Below are 17,090 nucleotides of genomic sequence, written 5' to 3' on the forward strand. Positions count from 1 at the left end.
GGGCAAACAAACTGAAACTTAATCTAGAAAAGACAGAGGTGCTTCTGGTAAATTGGCAGATGAGCAAAATGAGGGAATGGGGATACAACCTGGGTTGGAGTGGGTTACACTCCCCCTGATAATTCAGGTTCTCAGCTTGAGTGTACTCCTGGGTTCACCTCTGAACATGGATGCCCAAGTTTTGGTGGTGGCCAGGAGTGCATTTGCAAAGTTAAAACTAGTGTGCCCGCTGTGCCTGTTCTTTGAGGTGCCTCCTTTGAATGTAGTGATCAATGCCTTAGTTACATCCTACTTGGATTACTCTATGTGGAGCTGCCTTTGAAGATGGTTCAGAAACTTCAGCTAGTTCAAAATGCAGCAGCCAGACTACTGACTGGGGCCAGTTATAGGCAGCATATAACACGCCTCCTACAACTACATTGGCTACCAGTCTGTTTCCAGGCCCAATTCAAACTGCTATTGAGTCCAGGCTACCTGAAGGAGGATATCTCCCCATATGAGCCTTCTTAACTCTTAAGATAGGAGTTGTGCTGTGGCAATTCTAGACCTATTTCGATCTGTCCCATTGCCAGCACAGGAACATTTGATGGGAACCTGAGAGAGGGCCTTCTCTGTGGCTGCTCCCAGCTTATAGGGTGCTCTCTTTTGGAAGGTCAGGTTTCCCCCCCCCCTCACTTTTAACCTTTCCCGGATAATTAAAGCCCCACCTTTTCAGGCAGGCTTTTAACAATTAGGACTGAACACCTGAATGCTGTTTTTTAGTTAAGATAGTTTTGTACGTTTTACATGTTTTTAACCATTCAATGTATTTTAATCAGTTTTATAGCTTAACTGTTTTAAATGTATATTTTATTGTGTTTTTAATTCTAGTATTTTTAATACTGTGAGCCGCTTCGAGTGCCTTTATTGGGAGAAAGGCAATCTATAAATAAGGCAGATAAATACTGTAAATAAATTTCAGTGTATCATTTTAAAAATTACAGTATACAGTATACGTCTACGAGTATGTGAGGTTTTTATTGTTATTATTTCTATAGAATCCCTCCTTTCCCCAAGGAATCAATCTCTCTCTCTCTCTCTCTCTCTCTGTTTCTGGGTGTAACACTAAAGCGTCAGCGCTGCCCAATTTCTGCCAATAACAACTGTTCAAGCCACAGAAACCTTGCCAAGGGAGAACCGCTGGTCACTTTTACTGGGGGAGCCTGAGGTAAATATTCACAGTCTATTATTTAATCTATATACCGCCCGATTCGTGAATTCCCGCTACTCTGGGCGGTGTACCATCTAGCAAAACCCTACAACCATCACCCACACTTCATCCCATAAACGTTTCTCCCCTTCCTCAGTGTTTTCCAACATTGAGGAAAGAGGCCCTCGGAGCAACCGCCTGCATGAAGAAGGAGAAAATATCGGAGTAGCTCCCAGGAGCGAAGCGCGGTCCCTTCCTCGCGCCTTATTGACGTCACGGCCTGGAATTCCTCTTCGTCGGGGAAACGGGGGTGGGGGTGGGGGTGATGGCGCCCTGAGCTCGGAAGGCACCGGACGGGGCTCCGCCACAGCGGGAAGGAGTGGCGGCCGCGCCGGCAGGCAAGCGGTAATCGCCCGCCAGCCTCTCTAGCCGACGGCTCTCGGGAGCGGGGGGGGGGGGCGTGGTGGGTCGGCGGCGTTCTCGAGAGCGCTCCCCCCGCCCTCGGCGCCTTCCTTGCTCTTTTCTTCCCCTCCGCGCCGTCAGGGCTGAGGAAGCCTCCGGGGGATGCGCAGCCTCTCTTAACACGGTCCTGGTTGTCTCCGGGGCGTGGGCATTCCTGCTTCGCGGTGGTTTTTTTCCCCCAGGGGCTGCAGCTCTTCCTGCGAGGGTGGGGGGTGCTCAGCGCCCCCAGTTTGCGTCTGCTGGGGTGAGTCCTTTGCCCAGAGCGCGCGTGGGTGGCGACGGAAGGGGTAAAAGTATGTGTGTCTGTGAGGGGGGGGGGAGAGAGAAGATGATGCGAAGGGAAAGCCCCCACAGCGCTCGGTTGGCCGCGATCGCGTGGTTCGGAGGGGAAACGTCGCGTGGGGGGGGAAGGTTTTTTGGGGGGGGCGGGTTGGCGGTTCAGGACCTGAAAAAGGAGAACAGCAAGGAAGCTTATGGCTCTTTAAAGGCTAAGAAGTTGGGTTTGGCATAAGCTTCTGGGGACTCCAACCGATTTCCTCAGAAGGGGAGGCTCGGTAGAGAGACAGCATGGGGGAGGACCCTGGTCTGGAAGGGAGCGGACAGGGAAACGATCCAGCATGGTCATGGTCAATGGTAGTCGTTGAAGGCTGTTGATACTGTCCTTGGGAGTAGTAATGGCGAGAGGTCCTAATGGTGGTCTAGATTCATTCACAGGTCGTTGGTGAGAGACAGGGAAGGACCAGGGTTCAGTAGAAAGTAATCCGAGAAGTAGAAGAAATGAGAGTGAAAATATCACCAGTAGAGGAAAATAAAGTATATAACAGTTGGGTAGCAATAAGACAAATGAGTAGATTAAATAAGACTTTGTAACAAGATAAAAAGTGCAAATCCTGTCCATATCCTGTCCATAAAAAGCACAAATCCTGTCCATATCCATTCATGTGCTAGTATTTTTGGAGGTTGATGTGTGTGTGATGTCCATGCATGACTGACGACCCTTTTGCTTATAAGAAAATGATAAGGGCTTAAACTGTACATATTGATTTCAGGCCTATAAATTCCACTTCTGAAGCAACTATTTGGATGGTAAGGAAAGAGATAGCACTGAGGTGCTTCTAAATACAAGGTTTCTGCCTCAAAGTGATTGTGTAGTTGCATCTTTCTTCCTTCAAGAGATTTTCTTACAGAGAAAATGGAGTGTGATCATTTAATGAAAACCTTGTTTGGAAGTACACCAGTCAAAAGACACTGTGCAGCTATTCCCTTCTTAATCAGGTTTTTAAAGGTTTTTCTGGACAAGATTTGTGTGTGTGTGTGTGCAATGGAATTGCCTTATTAATGGAAGTTCACAAGAGGTCCAGACATCAATCATCTTCAGTTTGCAGCCATCACACCATGTTTTCATTTGAGAAGAAACATGAAGTAAAAATGCTGGAATACCTTCACACTGCCTACATATTGTGAGGGATTAGTAATCCCCAATCTAGAAGCACTCTTTGTGGTAAGATAAAAGATGGAAGAAATGGAAGGGGGAAAAAAGGGAAGGTTGCAAATGAGAAGCTGCCATTGTCAGGACCCCTCCCCTCCGAAGTAGAATTAATTAACTGAGACAGGACTGGTAAAAGTAAAAGCCTAGTTTGGAAGCACCCATAACCACTGGAATGGTTGCCTGATCTTGAAATTCCCTTCCTTGGATGCTGGATTTTGCTTTTTCTATGATAAGTACCCTATACTTGCCTAGAGATATATTTTCCCTTTATTCACATATACCTTGAGTTAAACTTGTAGGTCTCAGGAATAAAGAATTAGACCCACATTAATCTCCTAGTGTTCTTCATTTCAGGAAAGATGAGCAGGTGGGGTTTCTGTGCCACTGCTATCTCAGTGTTATATGTTAATTGACCTGTATTAATCAGAATCATAAAATGCCTAGAACTTGCCAATACTTCCAATGGTGGCTTGTGTGTGACTAAGAAATACCGTGTTTAGTGAGTGCAGCATGTTTCAAAAAAGGGTGCCCAATATGTGTCATGTGAATAGCCTAGAATAAATGGGAAAATAACTGGATTCTAAAAAATAATATAATAAATGGTTAATGAGGTTACCGTACAAGGCAGTACTTGTACAGGAGAATTTCGGTGCTAGGAATATGAAGACACCAGAAGTTGCATAAGTGGGGAAAAAACAGTAAACCAATTTTGGCTTACATTTTCCAGAAGTCTACAAGAGTATGAAGATCCTTAGAATGCTTATCAAGATGTACTCCACACAGAACGCAGATGTTTCTTGCTTGACTTGCATTTTGAAGGCTTGTTCAAATAAATGTGAATATGTTGAAAAGATGAGAAGCTTCATAGTATCCTCTTAGATAGTTGCTGGAGTGGAAATAGAGGCATATTGTAAAATCTGGTGTGAAATGGGCAGGGCAGGGGAACCAACATAGACAAGTTGTGAGAAGGAGCAGTGGAAAGGGCAAAGAAAATAATAATGATTTATAAAATGAATGAATATTGGGAAGAAACTGGACAAACTTTCTTCCCTACTTCTCTCATTATACTGGATCCTGGGGTCATTTCTTGGAGCTGAATGGTGAAAAATACAGGACAGATATAAAGAAGTGCTCTGCCACAAGATGTGGTAAGAGCCCACTTGGATAGCTTATTTGTTTGATTAGTAACCTCCCTCCTGATACAGGGACCCAGGGTGGCTTACAGAGTAATTAACAGATACAGCTAAAAACCAGTATTACAGTATTAATGTTTACTTCATCATATTGTCATATTAAAACATTGTTGACTTAAGACACTTCTAAAAAATTAAAAACAGATTTTAAAAAGCAAAAAGTGCAATAAAAATTCTTTTCTCAACAGCTTGAAGAGAAGAGTGTTTGCCTGCCAGGAAGGGACTCTAGTGAGAAGGACAGCATAGCTTCTCTTGGTAGGGGGTTTCACAATGAAAAATAACTAAAACTGTAACTAAAACAGCTGCCTTTGTGTAGGATACAACTATCAATTGGTTTAATCATGATGACTGTGTGATACCTCTGAATTAGAAACTATGTGCCTTCTAAAGACCAGGTGCTGGAGAACAACAACAGGAGAGGGCTATTGTCCTTATGTCCTGTTATGGGTTTCCCATAAGCATGTAGTTGGTTAGTGTGGGAAACAGGATGCTGGATTAGATAAGTCTTTGGTCTATCTCACTAAGGCTGCTCTCATATTATGACAGGTTTGTCAGCATGCGCACACAGATTTGCAATGCTCAATTAGTATCCTGCTCATAACTGTTAACAGTAAAGCTAGATATTATTCCTATTTTGAATATATTTGTTAAAACAGAAACATCTTAAATATTTGTAAGGCAAATGAAACATTTTAATGATTCACAGGGATATTATGCATATTAGTCTTTTATGTGACTAAGGGTGGTGGATTACCATCCTCACTTTCAATTGGGAGGGAGAAATAACTGGTACCAGCATGCTTCCGAAATGGCAATCTTTGGGATCTTTTAATGAACCTGTTCCTGATTTCCCGCTTGAAGAATCCTAGGACAGTATCTTTTCTTACAATACAGTTGGACGGTGGTATCCATGGGAAATTGGTTTCAAATGTCCCCCTTTACAGATGCTGAAAATATATATAACCCCCCCCCACACACACACACACACACACGTACATGTCTGTCTGTCTCTGGTTCCCTCTAGTAGCCACTTCTAGTAATACACCCTGGAAATGCATATTTCTGGAGGGTTTTATTTAATATTTTTTTGACAGTGGATAATTGAAACCACTGGTTCTGATCCCGTGGATATGGAGGTCCTACTATAACTTATCTTGCAGTTTCTTCTGTGTTTCAGTGCAGGTTAAGACACACAGGCTTTTCTTTCTCTCCCCATCATCTTTTTCACAAATTTTGTACATTACCTCAAGGGTTTGGGTGTGTACCTACAGGTCAGCTTATTCCCCACTGTTTTTCCTTGTCATATGTATGACTGCCTGTCTGCTAGGTAGGAGGTGTGAGCATGCATGCAATGCATTGAGCTGCTGGCTGCTACAGACGAAAGTGGTAGTTGAATTGCAGAAGTTCGGGAAGTTAGAAATGTATGTACATTTGTTGGTAACAGGGCAGAGGCACATCATGCTTCATCTGTTTTCATGGAGAATGAAGGCCTAAAGAAAAGGAGGATATTCTGAAGGAGAACAGAAAAATTGTAAGAGGAGGCTATTTCTATTGTGATGAACTGATGTGCTGAGAATATGCTTGCATGTGCTCCTAGTAGTGGGAGCTGTGATGTTCCAGAATCTAAGGTGGTGAGTTTCTGATGAACAAGTAATCCAAATAGTGATTAGTTTGTGTAAAGGTTGCAAATGTACAGTGGGGTCTTGACTTGAGAACTTAATCCATATTGGAAGGCGGTTCTCAAGTCAAAAAGTCTGTAAGTCAAGTCTCCATTGACCTACAGTGCATTGAAAACCGATTAATCCTGTAACAGGCCGTTTTTGTTCCATTTTGGTTTTTTTCTGGTCTGTAAGTCAAATCTCAGTCTGCAAGTCAAACCTAAATTTTGCGGCCAGAGAAGTCTGTAACTCAAAAAGTCTGTAAGTCAAGCCGTCTGTAAGTCAAGGGTCCACTGGGTAATGCATCATGTAGATAGGCTTGGGTGGTGTAAGGAAGGAGCAACAAATTGTAGTATATGTTGACAGGTTTATCAGAGAATGTCCTCATGAGAAAGGTTGAGACTGGTAAGTAGGTAGGTACCTCCTAAGTGATTTTTAGATGGATTGTTATGCATTACTGCTTTCACCGGATTTTTAGTACTGGTATTTTCCACTTTTGTATTTTCCGTTTATCAGAGAAGCATTTTTAACAAGTGTTTGTATATTTATTGTTCTTAGCTTTAATATTGACTTTTAATCATGTAAGATGCCTCTTCATACTCATTGTTCTCAGCTTTAAATATTGTCTTCCCATGTTGTAAGCCGCCTTGGCTCTTTTCAAGGAGAAAGGCAGGGTAAAATACTTTAAAGAAATAAATTGCATTGTCATAAACACTACCTCTTATAAGCTTCAGTCCAGTTAGACATGCAAAGGTTAAAAATGTCAATGCATACAGCAGATCATGTCTTAGAAAACATTCAGATATTAGCAAACTGTCTCTGTATAGAAGATACATGCTGCAATTGAATCAGTGGTGGAATTGGAGTTCTGGTACTAAGCATCAACATCTTTCGAGTGTGTGAGAGATAACAGTAACTGGAGCGCATCCAGTTCAAGATGACACATCCTTTAAGAATGCTGGTGAAAATCAGTCTTCAGGCTGCAGAAGACTGATATAAATATTTCACATCTCTGAAGCAGGAGCTGGATAGAGTTTGACAACAGAGAATAAAATAATAATTTAAATCAACCAAACTTCATAACCAAAAATCTGTACATAAAAATCTCATTTAGAGAATGACACTACCTATTTTTATAATAAAGCCAGAATCATGAGAGCCAAGATGGGAAAATCATAGTTTGTTCTAAAATAATGTAGATACCTAAATAGACATATAATTATTATTGGATGTAAAGTTAATAGATTCTATAAAAAGGGCATGATACTATATAATAGATGGTGGTGTTCTCCATGTTGTGCATACCGTCCAATGAATTAGAAGATTTAAGAGCAATAAATCCATTTACAGTCCTGAAAGCAGATATATTAGGGCAAACACATAAAACATAATTGAAGTTATATAGCACTCTTATGGTTAGGCTCGATGTTTAAAGATTCTTTTTGCTATTTAATTTTTGGCTCTAGCTGGACTCAGAAAATCCTGGCACTCTAATTTGAGTGTCTGAGTAGCTGTTACCACCACGACTGCATGTAAAAAAATACAAATACAAATAATATGTATTCAAATTACCAAACAGACCACCACTCAAAAACAAATAGAAGCATAAACACAACTCTAAAGATCTTCAAAGTTCAAAACATTCTGTTTCATCCCAAGGTCTAGCTGCTTCATCAAAAGACTGTACTCTTGTTGGTCATCTAAGAATAATGTTGTCATAGATTCGTAGTCCTTTGTTTTACTCTACAAAGATGTGACATAGACATAGGCATCCTTCAGTCTCGAAAGACTATGGTAACGTGCTCTGTATGGAGGACTTCAGTGCTGTATGTGAAGCTGGAGTGTCCTCTCCAGAGCACGAAGCCTGGGTAGAATAATATGGAGGATAGGCTATAATCCAAGCAGCAAATCCCCCACATCACTGAAATACTCCAATGGAAAGGCAAGAGCCAATACAACTGGTTCCAGCGATGTCGCAGGAGTTGCCAGAATGACACAAACTGCCTCCAGGATTCCGGCTCCAGATTTTGCCTCGAGGTTTACTCCTGAAGCCTTTTCCATCAATGGATATAGTCACAAGGCAGTGGAGGTTTGAAATCGGAGTTTTCCTTCTCCTAGATGGGCTGCCTTCCCAGGCTGACGAGCCCCACCTACCCGGGGGATGTGAAACTTGAGAACATTAGAATATAAACTTGTCCAGCAGCCGGCAACATCAGACTCAGAAATTCTTCAAAAAACCCCAAAACCAAACCTGAAAAAATGCAAATGCGGATACAACCAATAGGAAATTCAAAAACTGGCTGATACAATAGCTGGAAACATATTTTTCTTGGTTTTTAGAGCATGTACTCCCACATTTCAGATAGTTAGAGGATTTTGAGACTACCAGCAGGTCCAGTCCCCTTAAAAAGACTGCAACTCTTAACATCCCCTGATATTGATCATGTGTTTGGAGGTAGTGGAAAATGGGTTTTAACAGTAACATTCAGAGAAAGAACATACCACTTTGCTAGTTTGGTGGCTTAATTAAGACCTTTACAAGGAGGTGGGTTATATGTACCCCCAAAGAGTAAAAATACACCCTTGGGGGAACCCAGCATTCCACCCTCAATTTATGTTTTTGTTTTAAAAATGGAGGGCTCAAAATGTTCCCTTGTGCCTTCTAGAGGGTGAAAGGGAGTATTTTTCCTCCATATTATCACTATTTTTATAAGGAAAAATTGGAAAGTTGGAGGTGCTTGGAATGGCTTCCAAGTATGGGCACATGTAGCCCTCTGATCTTTGAAGATTGCCCACCCGGCCCTAAAATGCATCTTACTGCTTCTCATCTAAAGGTGTGAAACAAGAAAGTGTAGGTGTAAATCATTTATTTGGAATTGTTAAATTATCAATAGTAGTATAGTTTACATTTATTATAGTTTTCAATGCCCATATTTGTTTCTTGCATTTTATGTATTGGAGGCCACCTTGCGTAGCTTCTGCATAGTTTAAATAATTAAATAAGAAAGTCTGTCCCCATCCTGATGTTGCAGGGGTGGAGGAAGAGTGCATGACTAGACTTGATTGGAACAGCAGTCCAAAACTATCTAGAAGCCTACATGTTTTCCCATCCCTGCTGCATGGCTTCAATCAGTTGTGGTCCAAGACAGAATGCTAAAATCATAGAATAGAGAAGTTGGAAGGGGCCTAGAACGCCATCAAGTCCAACCCCCTGCTCGCTGCAGGAATACAAATCAAAGGATATTTGCCAGGTGGTTGTCTTTCTTTTGAATGCCTTCAGTGTTGGAGCGCTCACTACCTCTTGAGGTAATTGGTTCCACTGTCATACTGCTCTAACATTTAGGAGGTTTTTCCTAATATTCAGTTGAAATCTGGCTTCCTATAACCTGAGCCCATTGTTGCGTGTCCTGCACTCTGGGATGATTGAGAACAGATCCTGCCCCTCCTCTGTATTACAGCCTTTCAAGTATTTGAAAAGTGTTATCATATCACCCCTCTGTCTTCTTTTCTCAAGGCTAAACACGCCCACTTCTTTCATTCTTTCCTCATAGAGCTTACTTTCCAGCCCGCTCATCATCCTTGTTGCCTTTCTCTGATCTTGTTCCAATTTGTCAGAAGCCAATGTTCAAATTCTGAGATTTGTTGTGTTTTAGGCGGGGATTAATGAGACTTACTCTCAGGTAAGTGTCTGAAAGATTGAAGCTTTGGTGGTAAATTCAATGGTAACCACTGAAGATAGTCATGCTAGCCATTACTCTTCTTGTATGTGACTTAATCTACTTTGTGGCAGCTCGTTGCAGCTATAAGTGATAGCATTTTATAGGTATAAATGCAATATAATTGCTGTTAGGCAAATTGTATATTGGATGAACGACAAAACTTTGATGAAGAGAGACATAAAGATAAACTGTGACACTGAGAATGCAAAATATGACATATTATGAAGGGCTGGTACTATGAAATGTGAAAAAGGCTCAAGGAAGAAAATGTAGACAGAAGGGACAATATGCTTATATTTATTTACCATTTCAAAACTGTTTTTTATAGTACTTCTATTTTTAATGTTCTAGAAAAATAGGATGAAGGAAGTAATGTCTAATAACAGTACAACAAGTATATCTCAAGCAAGGAAAGCAGTGGAGCAGTTAAAGATGGAGGCATATCTGGACAGGATAAAGGTAATTTTAAAATAATGATGTTGACATCCCATTATTTCATTATCTTCTTGTGTGCTTGTCTGCAGTTAGTCTTTTCTTTCAGTCCAGCAGAATAGCATGAGTTCTAATTCTGTCTTTCCTCTGAAGCCCTCCCTATGTTCCCTTAAATCTGGTCACGAGATTCAGGGTATCCCCCAAAGCTAAAGGGAAAGGACTGCGCAAGGGCTTCAGGAGGATCAAATTATTCTGAAATAATCTTTGACAAACATTATAGCAACCACTCTCTGTAGATAAAGCTTTTTCTCCATTGATAAACACCATCATTCCTTTTAACTCAGTAAACACTGGATTATTTCCATTCCCAGAGGATTGAGAAGACTTATTAAGTGTCAGATTTGATGCATCCCTTTCAGAGTACAATTTACTTTTAGCACATTGAACAAAATAGCATTTGGAAGCCTTCTAAAGCCTCAATGTTCTTTAGATTTACTGTTTACAGCTTAAATAGCAGTTTGCTTGCAACTTCTAATGCCTTGGTATTCTTTAGGTTTTTTGTTTACCACACAAAAGGCATTTTGCTTGCAACTGTAGATTAAGTGATAGCTAAATCAGTGATAGACCAAAGAGGTTTTCAAGAACACCTGACCTGCTTTTTCCACCCAGTTGGAATCTTCATGCTTCTTAAACTGAAACCAGGCAAATTCAGTTATGGTACAAGAATTGTCCCAGAAAACATCTTAGTAAGTGCATATTAACTGAAAACTGAAATATATATACATATCTGTGCTTTTTAGCATCTGCGAGGGGGGGACTTTGAAACAGTATCCCTTAAAATGGCACATGTTGTCCTTTCTGCAACAGGTCTTTCCTGTGTCCCCCTGCATACCCCTAGCTGATGCAAGGAAAACAGAAGGGGCAGATGTGAATCAAGTTGGATCTAAGGAGATGTGAGGAAGGTGGTTGGGGTTTTATACAGTTTGTTAAATGGTGATTCCCCAGATCTAGATGATCTGAAACCAAGTAAGGTATTTGTACTTCTAAAGCTAAATAGATTGAGTGTTTTATGGCGCTTGGATAGCATGCCACCAGATAACATTATATAAGCCATTGGCTGAAATCTAGTATTAAATTGCAAAAAAGAATAGGTTCATTGAGTCAGTGGGGATTTAGTGAGTCAGTTCCTTCACAAGATTTAGTGGGCCTACTCTAGTTGCCGCTTCCTTCTGGATTTCAGCCAATAAATGTTTGGTTAATCATATTTTGGTTTATTAAGCCCAGATGAAAAAGCCTTTTCCTCATGCACAGAGCTACTTCATATGAGCTGCAATTAAACCCAGAACCATCTAATTAACCATTCTTTCCTTTTTTTATTCAAAATTATGCTTATCATATTTGAACAAGTCACGATAATAACCAACCAATTTCAAGATGTAATTTAATATTCTGATTTATCCAAGCATGGTAACCATAGTTGCTCAGGTCAGACAAAATGGGAAATGGTGGTTAGATGCTTCCTGCTTAAATCACTGTGACCCTCATAAAAAGAAAAGCCAGGTATAAGTCTAATATTTTAAATATGTGAATAATAGTTTGCAAGGTTTATTTGTTAAAATGCAGCTAAAAGGACTGAACAATAGCTATAATCCAGAAACAAATGTGCCACTGTTAAAAGCTACCACGTGAGGTTTTTGGGTTTGGGGGAGGAGGCTTAAAAAGAAAGTTAGTGAACTTGCAATGAGTTAGACATAGAGTTTTGCTAGAGTAATGTCTGGAGCAACCCTATGGGATATAAAAGTTTGTTGCTGATCTTGCTGTCCTCCAATTTAAAAAAGCTGATGATTTTTTGACAGCCAGCAACTATGCTATTGTGTTTTTCTTTCTCTCTTTAAATAAAGGTATGAGAATATTGTTAACTATTTCTAAAACAGAGTTGTGTGATCAGCACTGGTGGTAGGGAGATGTTTGTGGATGTGCTTGTTTTAGGCACAAAGTGAAAGCAGAGTGGGTGTTGCTGCAAGAATAGTAATTATGTCTTGTCTTGGAAGGTGACTGTAGTAATTGCAGCATTTTCTCTTGTCACTGCATCTCATAATTATAGATTATCTAGCAGGATTATTTTCTAACTTTGGCTGCTTTTAATCATTCCCCTTACTTTGAATTGTAATGGTAAAATTCCACAATTCTTCCACATACTGTTCTTTCTCAAATCACAAATGTTTGGTAATTTGAGTTCCTGTGTGCTCATTTTATCTTAAGAAGGAGTTCGAGATTTAAGTAATATACATGTAAGATAAAAAGGAGGTGGAGAAGGAATATCAACTTTTGGTTAAAAATGGGAGCTCGAAGGTGTCGGGAAAACTCTTCCTCTCCCTGTATTTTACTAAAACAGCATTTTCACATCAAACTACCAGTTCTCAGTTTCTCATTTATAATGATAACCATTGATTTATCTACATTTAAATCAAAGACATTATAGTTGATAGGACCAAGTACTGTACTGTAGCTCCCAATTCAGTGCTTAAAGGATAAATCTAAAGCAGAAAATGAAAATGTGAAAATTGGTTGTTGTGGGTTTTTCGGGCTTCTTGGCCGTGTTCTGAAGGTGGTTCTTCCTAACGTTTCGCCAGTCTCTGTGGCCGGCATCTTCAGAGGATAGCAAACAGTTTGCTGTCCTCTGAAGATGCCGGCCACAGAGACTGGCGAAACGTTAGGAAGAACCACCTTCAGAACACGGCCAAGAAGCCCGAAAAACCCACAACAACCATTAGATCCCGGCCGTGAAAGCCTTCGCGAATACAATGTGAAAATTATTTGAAAGGTTTTGTGAATCATAGAATTGGAAGATAACCTAATTAGATGGTGCAGAAAATGCTATTACAGCATTCCTGATAGAAGGTCATCCATCCTCTGATTAAAAACTTCTAATGAAAGAGAGTCTACTACCTTTCAAGACTATAATATTCCTGATTATTAAGCAGATTTAGCTCACCGTTGGTCTTCTGTATTTACACTGTGCTAGTGAAAGCCAAAGTAGGCATCCTCAAAAATTGTGCTTGCCTGGTTCTAGGGAGCTTATTTTTTATTTTTATTTCTTTTTGGATTTTGTGTGATTGTGCAAGAAATATATCTTTTGCTGTTTCTGTGAGACTAAAATGAAACAAAGGATCAATATACATGAGTAAAATCTTTATCCAGATACAATATGAGAAGACCTTGCCTACAAAGCCCAGGGCATAGAATAGCATTATAGTCTTATATAAATGAAGGAGTTCCTTTGTCAGCAAATGGCCAGATAAGAAATACTGCATTTATTTGACATGTGATAATTTACAATATGAACAAGTCTATGGCTACAAGCTATTGAAAAGGAATCACTGTTAATTAGTCCCAGAACACAAAGTCTAGCATGCCATTTAAACATTTTATACAACAAAGATATAATTTTATGTATCTTATCTAAATGTCTTTGGGGGGGTTGGTTCCCTTTTCATTTTAGCAGTTTGAGATTTTGATGCAGTTCTGTTTAGAAGATTCTTATATCAACTTGATCTTTTAAAAAAACAAAGTCTGATCAAAGGTGTATCAAGGCAGAACATGTTTTTCACATTAAATTAATCTGAATTTGTTTTTAATTCTCCTCAGCACACTCTGTATAGGCACAATTTTCACCATAACCACAAAGGAATGTATGGATAGAAGTATTTGATTTTTATTCCCTCTTTCTCCCCCAGTTGGGACCCAGACTGCAATGTCCTACTGAACATAGAGATTGGCTTTACTTTCTTTTTTACAAAAAAGGGACACACTTCCTGGGCATTCCTCATTCACTTCCTTCCTGCACCATATCTGGGCTTGAATCACGAGACGAGACAGTTGTTCTTGATGTCTTTTTGTTTTTTATGGTGCAAATAAATACATTATATAAATATTCAATTTCCTTAGACATTGTAGCACTAGCAGTCAAACTTAGACTCTTGTCTCTCCCCTTCCCTTTTTTGTTTTTGCTTTTTACCTTTCTAGGTGTCCAAAGCTGCTGCTGATTTATTGGCGTACTGTGATGCTCACATGGGTGAAGACCCCCTTATTATGCCAGTGCCTGCATCAGAAAATCCCTTCAGGGAGAAGAAGCTGTTGTGTACTATTCTTTGAATCACCTTGCAATTAAAAATGTCCTTTGTGCAAATACATTACTTATGGTGCATGCTTTTCTTGGAGACTCCCTCCATACAATAATTTAGTCTAAAAGTGACTGTTTCTAAGACCACAATTTATTTTTACGTAAATATCTATATTTTACATGGAAGTCTAGTTGGATGTCAGTTTTTCTAGCTGTGCTCCGTACTAAACATTTGTGTTATCTATTGTTTATTTTGTAATAAACAAATTCAGCTTGGTTTCAGATATGTCATATTAGGTAGATTTTCCCAGGTAGATTTTTCATATTTGAATTTGTGAGTCCGACTGAAGGAGCAACTACACTAGAAAGCTGAACTGGAGTGATTCAGCTTTGCTGCAATTTGATTTATAGCCTGTTTTATGTCTGGAATCACAGTTACTGCTCGCACTAATGTGGATTGATTGGGGACTTCACTGTTCATATGGGATGGGATGCGATTAATTTTCCAGCCCACAGCCTGCCCTTTCTTCATTCCTTCCTCAGGTTCCAACTCTGTAGATCCTTCCTTCCTTCTCTGGCTCCACCTCTACCTGTCCTTTTATGGGCCATAAATGCAGGAAATAATAATGAGGGCCCAGTGATAAAGATCGAATGATCTAGTGCTAATCTCATATATGTAACAAATTTTTAAAAAATAAATTTGAAGGGCGATCGGAGGAGAGGAAAGAATGTGGAGGCATGTTCCCCTGGTACTGAACATAATGCCACAACTGCTTATGCCATCAAAACACCACCTACAGACATATACCCTGACATTACAAGAACGTATTGTAGCTAACCACATGGGGAAAAGCCTGTTTGAAACATTTAGACTTGAAAAAGTAGAAGCCACCCAGCTGCAGAGAGGGGGAAAACGCTGCTTTGGGAGCAAAAAGGGCTGGACTGATTAAATTCAGCCTTTGCATCACATGGTCAGTAAAAAATATACTTCAAATTCACCAGTTTTGTAAGTGGAGCAAATCCCACATTATCTGACCATATAGTCACAGCCTGTTACTAAAATAAGCAATACTTATTCTTGGTGTTTAGATGCAGTGGGGTCATTTAGGAAGGGGAAGTTTATCTTGTGGTGCTGCACTTGATGACATTTTAAATGCTGGAGATGTTAAAAATTGAAATTTTCCCAACTACCTTGTGGAAAAAAAGGTTTTATCTGCTTTGTCGCTACACTTTGGAAACATTGTCACCCACATCAAACAGCTGGTCCATTCAGCTTAGAGCTACCCAGACTGACTGGCAGTCACTCTCTGGGGCTTTGCACAGGAGCCAGTCACAGCCCTGCTTGGAGACCACAGGGAATTTTTACATGCAAAACATGTTCTGTGCTATACAACTCCAGCCCTTTCCATCATTTTTTAATTGAATCAAGGCCAATTGTAGATAGAGTTCTCTTTTTCTCTTTGTATTGCAGCATCTTCCCAACCAATAAGCCAAACTGAGACCATGGTCGTCTCATCCCACTGGTCAGAATGGTACGTTGGAAAGTTTGCAGGGCCAGTGTGAGGCACAACTGAAATGAAGACTCGCTGCTCAAAGGTCTAAGCTTTTGGTGGCAAATTTTCCACATGATGTTTCCCATACTTAGCCCCCAGTGCAAGATAGTGTCACATAGCCGTGCCTTCAGGAATTGTTTATATCCCAATTTAAGTACCATGAAAACTGTTGATCCTAATAATCTGCATGTTCTTAGTATTGGTCAGCATGAGTCTATTTTCTGAATGGTACTTCCTTTTGGCTCGTCAAGTGTTTCCTTGAGTTTCTAATTGACGCAAAGGGTGAACCATGGGTTTTCCCCCCTTTTCTCAGACAATCTTTTGGAACCTATAAATTCTGTGATTTATTTACCTTATGCTAGAGCTTGTCAGAGCCCTCCAGATGTGAATGGACTGCAACTCCCAGCATTCCTTATGGTAGGAGTGTTACAGATTAACATCATCTGGACTGTCATACTTTGCCTACCCCCACTTCATGCTATGTGCTCAATAGTATTACTGTGTGATATCTTCCCTTTGTATATGTTTTTAATACTTTAATAAAGGTAATTTTTATTTGTGATTGTTACATGTAGAGTTTGTCTTCCTATTTGAATGATACAGTGTGGATGTTAATAAAAGCTGTCCATGATTCTCAGGGGTTAAGTTACAGTAGAATAATGCATTCATTGTGTGACTTTGGGCAAACCATTCCTTCGCAGCCTCAGTTCTAATTTGCCATATGCTAATTGCTTAACTCTGCAAAGCATAACTTGCATATTTAAATTATTTTCCATGAAACATGTAAAATGTAACTTGGAGTTTTAAAGCATTTCAAACTGCAGATTACAGTATCTGTATGTAGGTCTGTGAACCACAGTGCTTTTGGAGGTCCAAGGGAGAGTTGGATGTGACTCTGGGGGAAGTTGGAAGCGGCAACTGAAGCTGCAAACTGAGGTCTGTTCTGTACAAGATTTTTTGTTGTTGTTGTTACAAATCCAAACTATCTCCAACCCCATCTCTAAGCTATAATATTTAAAATGGACTACACTTCATGGCTGTTGTAAACTGCTCTCAGCAGGGCTGGATGACATCATAATCTGGTGCTAATAATACTTACCGTAAATGAATTGAAAGCTTCCTATCCATTTCTTTCATATTCTTAAGCTCCCTTTTGCCCTGGGGAGGCGTTGAGGAACTTCAAGACAGAGGGAGAGTCTTTAATAGTCAATAATAACTGCCCAATCGGTGATCTGACTATTAAATAGTCCTTCTTCCACTTTCTGAAACTCT

At 40.0% G+C, this 17,090-nt stretch overlaps 1 protein-coding gene across 4 annotated transcripts; it reads left to right on the forward strand.

Annotated features, from left to right (window-relative positions):
• The first annotated feature begins 1,102 nt into the window (after positions 1-1,102).
• On the forward strand, positions 1,103-16,386 carry GNG4 (G protein subunit gamma 4). 4 transcript variants are annotated; one of them, XM_020787086.3, is made up of 3 exons: positions 1,103-1,207; positions 10,062-10,169; positions 14,169-16,386. In XM_020787086.3, exons 2-3 carry the CDS (start codon positions 10,071-10,073, stop codon positions 14,295-14,297), a joined length of 228 nt encoding a protein of 75 aa, XP_020642745.1. In that variant the 5' UTR covers positions 1,103-1,207; positions 10,062-10,070; the 3' UTR covers positions 14,298-16,386. The 4 variants fall into 4 exon arrangements, with proteins under 4 accessions (XP_020642745.1, XP_020642753.1, XP_020642736.1 ...); XM_020787094.3 differs by lacking the exon at positions 1,103-1,207 and adding an exon at positions 1,494-1,594; XM_020787077.3 differs by lacking the exon at positions 1,103-1,207 and adding an exon at positions 1,678-1,895.
• The last annotated feature ends 704 nt before the right edge of the window (positions 16,387-17,090 follow it).

Source organism: Pogona vitticeps, chromosome 1, assembly GCF_051106095.1.
Source record: "Pogona vitticeps strain Pit_001003342236 chromosome 1, PviZW2.1, whole genome shotgun sequence".
NCBI lineage: Eukaryota > Metazoa > Chordata > Lepidosauria > Squamata > Agamidae > Pogona > Pogona vitticeps.

Excerpts from the sequence above, each read along its gene's own strand:
- GNG4 (XM_020787086.3), top strand. The coding sequence starts at position 10,071 with ATGAAGGAAGTAATGTCTAATAACAGTACAACAAGTATATCTCAAGCA. Across the intron at positions 10,170-14,168 it reads CATATCTGGACAGGATAAAG|GTGTCCAAAGCTGCTGCTGA; the intron begins GTAATTTTAAAA and ends TTACCTTTCTAG.